This window comes from Planococcus citri, chromosome 1, assembly GCF_950023065.1.
Source record: "Planococcus citri chromosome 1, ihPlaCitr1.1, whole genome shotgun sequence".
NCBI lineage: Eukaryota > Metazoa > Arthropoda > Insecta > Hemiptera > Pseudococcidae > Planococcus > Planococcus citri.
This window is the reverse complement of record NC_088677.1, coordinates 28112319-28117918: the sequence shown is the minus strand read 5'-3', so window position 1 is coordinate 28117918 and position 5600 is coordinate 28112319. Positions and strand designations below refer to the sequence as shown.

Here is a 5600-nt window from a genome sequence, read left to right as displayed (position 1 = left end):
TTTGCAGATTTTACTTTTAGCAGCTGTAGGTAGGTTTGAATTAAAGGAAAAGTCAGGAAGAAAAATGATTTAAATTTGAAATTTTGATTTTCACCGGAAATTAAACAATACATCTGATCTGATAATATGCTAAGAGTAAAGTTGGTACAGTTCCGTTGTATTTCAGTTTTATACGTTTTTGGAGAAAGGTTCAAAAATTCCAAGAATTTGATTTTTGTGGTATACCTCTCTCCCCTCTTCCTTGTGGAATAAATTCTGTACAAATTTTAAATACTTTTTGAGTTCAAACTCAAACTACAAAAACAATTTTCCAAAATGCAAATTTTTAAATCCACTCGTGATTTCAGTCGCTCAAGTGGATGCCCTGTCAGCTGTCGTTCACAATATGGCCACACTGCTGTGAAAAGGTTCGCTGATAAAAAATTATTTTATCATTTTTCAGTCGATGGAAAGGAAAATAATTAATTAATCAAGGTATATCGATATTCTTTCGCCATCGTATCATCTTGATCAATCTCGATCTTGGGCTCAACGTTATGCTGATTGTGAGGTAATGAAGCGTAATAGATATTTAAAATATTTCCTGTACCTAACTTGTAATCATTTTAGCATGGCAAGAAGTAGGATAAAAGTGCTTTCAACTTGTCTTAATAATTTATACAATGTATGGTTTACTTTGTGCAGTGTTCTGCGAGTTTCTCGCATTCGTCATGTCAACAGATAAGCTGAATGTTACCCTGAAAACGGACGCCTTTCCTAAATTTCAAAAACCCGCAGTCGTAGGCTTTTTCGACGTAGACCACAATCGACAAATAAAACCTGGCGCCGGAAATTTGAAATATCTATTCAAAGATGGATATAGTGCGTTACCGTTCGATTTGAACCATGGATTTGAGACGTTCACTGAGAAAAACCGATCTTTGGATAACGAAGAAAAGCTCAATATTCTTCTACAATGGTTAAATAAAGAAAGCGATCTCAAACAAAAAATATTAAGCGAATATACCGAGGTAGGGTATCGTACGTCGTATTTTAACAGATTGGATTTCTTAAAACTACGACGATGATTTTGCAATTGAAATATTCCTTTTCAGAAAAATCCTAGTTTCACGTTCGTATCGTATAGAGGATTACTAACCACTGTCATGAAAACACCTTTTGAATACAAAGATGGTTGGCGAATATGTGCGTCGAAATTCAGGAATTTCATTTTTCTTTGCGCATTTTATACTGATGAGAAAAAAGATCTACTAGCGAAACCTCCAACTCCGCGACAACAACGATTTGAATACTGGGGATATAAGTTTGAGCAGTATTTGTTGACCGGTTAGCTTGCCAATCATAATACCAATTACCACTGAAACAATTAGAATATTTTTAAAATAATTTTTTGTTTTCTGATTCAATTAGAATCGCCTGAAAAGTATCCTAATACTTCTAAACCGATCAACTCGAATGAAGAATTTTGTGTCGTATTTCATAGTCGGCTTAATGGAAATGGCTTGCTGTATGGCGCAGAAGTTGATGGCGTTGATCATAACGATTCAATTCACGAGAGCTTAAATTGTAACGTTTTAAATAAGGTGAAAATGGTTGAACTGAAAACGAGTAGACATATCGAATTCGAAAAACAAAAACTGCACCATAAAAGGTAAAAAAATTATGATCATTGTAGAGCAGACCGTACTCACTGTATGAATTTTCAATTTTCATGTTGATAAAGCGATGTATTTTCTGAATTTTAGGTATAAATTGTTAAGCTGGTGGTGTCAGACTTTCTTAGTAGGCATCGAAAATGTGACCGTCGGATTTCGTAATGATAACGGTTTTGTGGAAGAATTGAATTCGTTCAGGGTTAAAGATTTACCTAAAATGTCCGATGTATGTAATCTCATTATTTCATTGTCACCTTTGAAGTGAATTTGGCTCATAATTTTCGTATTTTGTTGGCAGAATCTGTGGAGTGCAGCTGGTTGTATGCGTTTTCTAGATGATTTTTTGAATTTTGTCAAAGCGACGCTGATGAATGAACCAGATACAACGTTATGGTGTTTCGAATGGTCTCCGCGTGTTGGACATGTCAAAAGGAGGCGATTACCGGATACTTCTGAATATGTAATAGTTCCACCTTGGTTTTCTCTTTAACCCTGTAATTTCGAATTGACGCTGTGTGTAAATCTGGATTTAAAACTAATCAAAAAGACGTATTCCTACTGGATCGATATGAAGTATGAACATGTAAAAGCTGGTATTTCACCCGAAATGTAATTTAAAAAATGAAAAGTGAGGTGTGCATGACGTTGAGTTACGTTCAATAGTGCATTCGAGTGACTTACACAGATATGGTGATTTTTTTTTTTTTGAGCATTGTGGTTTATTTTACGTTTTCTGAAGATCAATCTTCGAAATATTTTTGTATTGTGATCGTTTTTTAATTTAATTTTGAATTTTGTACTTATTATCAAGTTTTTTAAGCTGTCAAATATAAAAATGTAGAAAATAGATGTCAATTTATTTTGACTTGATACTTTTCTGGACTTTTTCAATTTCAGATCATTGTTACAATGAAAAAAATAAAAAAAAATTACAAGTATGAGAAACAAATCAACCAATTTTATTAACAGTAACAAAATAATTACTACCTATTTAGTAATGAACACCGAATTAAGCTCTATTTAACTTAAGTAACCACCAACCTTATTAACAATAAGAAAAAAACAGTAAGATTATCACAGAACATTTTGGAATGCAGTATTGAACACGAAAACCATGGAGTATTAAAATGTAATTTTTTTTTTCAAATTCAAAATTTCTGAATAATCGATTCTCGCATACCCATTCATGGTAACTAAGTTTCGGCTAAGCGCACCCCATTTCCCCCGAAATAAAATAATTTGTTTAAAAACCAGTCACCGTCAATGATTAAAATTAAACTATTCTCAGTAAACGAAACATTCTGGAAATAGAGTTTCCAAGCCAGGTTTATAAGCAACATCAAATTCCACATAACTTTTCCTGTATGTGATTTTGTTGTTCATTTTGGAAAATATTTCATTCAATTTGAACGCAATTGTATCGTTCTCATCAGACGTTGAGATTTTTACCAATTCGGTAAACGATAAAGATCGATACTTTTCCAATATTTCTTCATTTCGATCAAGTTGCTCTTCGAAATATTTATCAAAATTTTCAGTTGAAACGCGTTTCATCGCTTCAAATGAGAGATCTTCGGGAGGATACTTTCGTTGAACGCCCGGAGAAGACGAGTTACTGTAACCGTCGATTGAGAAATCAACTTCATTGGCAGAAGGTACGTTTTCAGTCCAATTATGGCCATAAACTAATAAAATGTTATGTTTTCCCTGAGTTGGTTCTTCTACGGTGGCTTGAGCAGCCTGTATATTTGTTTTCTTGAAATTCTCACCATCGATGTGATCTTTATCAAAAAGAGTACGGAGAATTTTCTTCACTCGCGAACGTATTTCAGGATCATCATCACGAGAACATCTCATCAAAGGATCCAAAAAGGATTGCGAAAGAGTACCCTGAGTGGAATCGTATTTAGAGCAAACCATCAAAAGAGAATTCAAATAAACGTACTGAATTCGATTGTGGACATTTGACGTATCGGAAACCGGTTTAGAGTGAGTTATTTTCGACATAATGAACATCATTATTTCAGTTTTTTGGTATTCTGGCAAGTGAGCGACGAATTCACCCAAGGCTACGATTAGAGCTTCCTGGTATTGGTTTTCTTCTTCCTCGATGGCTTCGTTTACAGGATACGAATATATACTTTGTCTGGTAACTGAAGTACGTAAATGTGTTAGTAACGAATTGATGATTTCTATTACAGTAGGACCAACACTTTCGCTAGCTGCAATAGCTATGATTTTAGAGAGTACGTCGGCTACGTTCGTTCGTATTTTCGGAGGGATTTTTGAATTTTCGTCCAAATGAACCATTAAACTTTCAACGACTATGTATAAATATTGCGATTGAATGGAAAACATTATTAGTCTGAAACAATGGATAGCGAACGATTTGGATATCCATAAATTATGCAAGTCGAAATGTCTCAAGACCGGACGAATAATACTCTTGACATGGCCAAACGAAGCTTTACTGATTAATTCTCGAAAACAAGTTTCGGCCAAAGTGGTCGGGTTATTTTCGTCGTTTTCATTACGAGTAAATATATCAGTTAGTTCTAAATCCGGATAACTTTTATCGTTGATTTTGAAATTAGGATTCTGCATGTTGTACAGCAAAGAGGGTATAATTTTATCCATATGAACCGGTTCCCAAATATTTTCAACCAAATCATCCGAAACTGTTTTACGAATCACGCCTTGCAATCCTTTAATACCAGCGAGTCGAATTTTATTTCGTATTTCCATATTGTGACTGTTATTATGGCACATCGATGAGAATTTCGAAACAAAGAAATCGTATCTTCTGTGATACGACGGCGTATCTTCTTCGATATGAGCAAATCGAACGAACGATTGAGTAGCTAATATCTGCGAATCTGGTTCCGGACATTCCATTAGTTTTTGCACCATTCTTAGAAAACTTTCCACGAATAAATTGATTCTCTGCGAATGACACGCCATTAGAAGTTGATCCATCGCTTCCATAGCTATTTTAACGTGCAAATCGCGTTTTCTAGCTATATCTCGGCTGACTCGAATGAAGAAATAGTCTCCAATACGGTCCAGTTTCTCAGGCGAGGAGAGAGCGTAAAACATTAATTTTTCCATTTCACCTTTATCCAGACCTTCTTGGGGTGTAGGAGGATAAATATTATCGACTAACCTTTTGTAGCGAGGGGTGACTTGTGAACAGCAATTGAAGCAAAACATTTTAATATTGTGATTCGAAGAAATGGTAAAATTTCACAACAACTATCACCTTCAGATCTGCTTCCTAAGTGTTTGATTTGATTGTGATGAATGACTTTGAATAACAATGTTTCGGAATTGTTGCTTCAAGGTTTGAGATCATTTTAGTTTTTAATTATAAATTGACACGAAAATTAACAAGAAAATATTCATTGAAGAATGAAGGTAATTATTTTTTTGATAAAAAAATTCATTCATTCGATAAAAAGCAATGTAGGCATTTTCCAAAGATTAAATATCTTTTGGTTCATTTTAATTCTGAATAAGAAATGATTTAGAAATGATGCTTGGTTTTATTCAAATAATATTTTCAGTTTGTTTTATACATTTTAAATACATCAATTTTGAAAATTAAAATAAATTTTCAAAAAAATTATTTAAAAAAATTGGTAAAGATTTTGAAGAGAAATTTTGATTTGAGACTAGATGCAAACTACGAAGTCCGAATTGAATCAGGTTACAGGCATCTGTATGCAGTATAATCTTGCGACGGTTTCATTTCTGATTAGTGATTTTCACATTCGCAAATATTTTTCGGAGGTTAAAATCGAAAATCCTGATCCAATCCTCAGGTGTCCGAGGGCCAGTTGCACCATAATGGTTTCTTTTTAAACTTGGTTTAGGAAAAAAGTGGTGTTGCACAATGGACTTGCAATATAAAATGAACGGGATATCATTATAAGTAGGTAGATATGT

The 5600-nt window shown here is 33.9% G+C and overlaps 3 protein-coding genes across 7 annotated transcripts in view; 1 reads left to right on the top strand and 2 right to left on the bottom strand.

The window, feature by feature from the left end:
• The window catches only part of LOC135831202 (uncharacterized), a 572431-nt gene that overhangs the window by 264242 nt on the left and 302589 nt on the right, over positions 1 to 5600 (bottom strand). The window lies entirely within an intron of this gene.
• On the top strand, positions 391 to 2527 carry LOC135831191 (decapping and exoribonuclease protein-like). 2 transcript variants are annotated; one of them, XM_065343496.1, is made up of 6 exons: positions 391 to 550; positions 685 to 1010; positions 1095 to 1326; positions 1411 to 1651; positions 1746 to 1881; positions 1954 to 2527. In XM_065343496.1, the coding sequence occupies exons 2-6, from the start codon at positions 711 to 713 to the stop codon at positions 2143 to 2145; spliced, it is 1101 nt and encodes a 366-aa protein (XP_065199568.1). In that variant the 5' UTR covers positions 391 to 550; positions 685 to 710; the 3' UTR covers positions 2146 to 2527. The 2 variants fall into 2 exon arrangements, with proteins under 2 accessions (XP_065199568.1, XP_065199567.1); XM_065343495.1 differs by lacking the exon at positions 391 to 550 and having other exon boundaries at positions 592 to 1010.
• On the bottom strand, positions 2592 to 5097 carry LOC135831189 (protein EFR3 homolog cmp44E-like). The gene has a single exon (XM_065343489.1). It carries the CDS (start codon positions 4863 to 4865, stop codon positions 2940 to 2942), a length of 1926 nt encoding a protein of 641 aa, XP_065199561.1. The 5' UTR covers positions 4866 to 5097; the 3' UTR covers positions 2592 to 2939.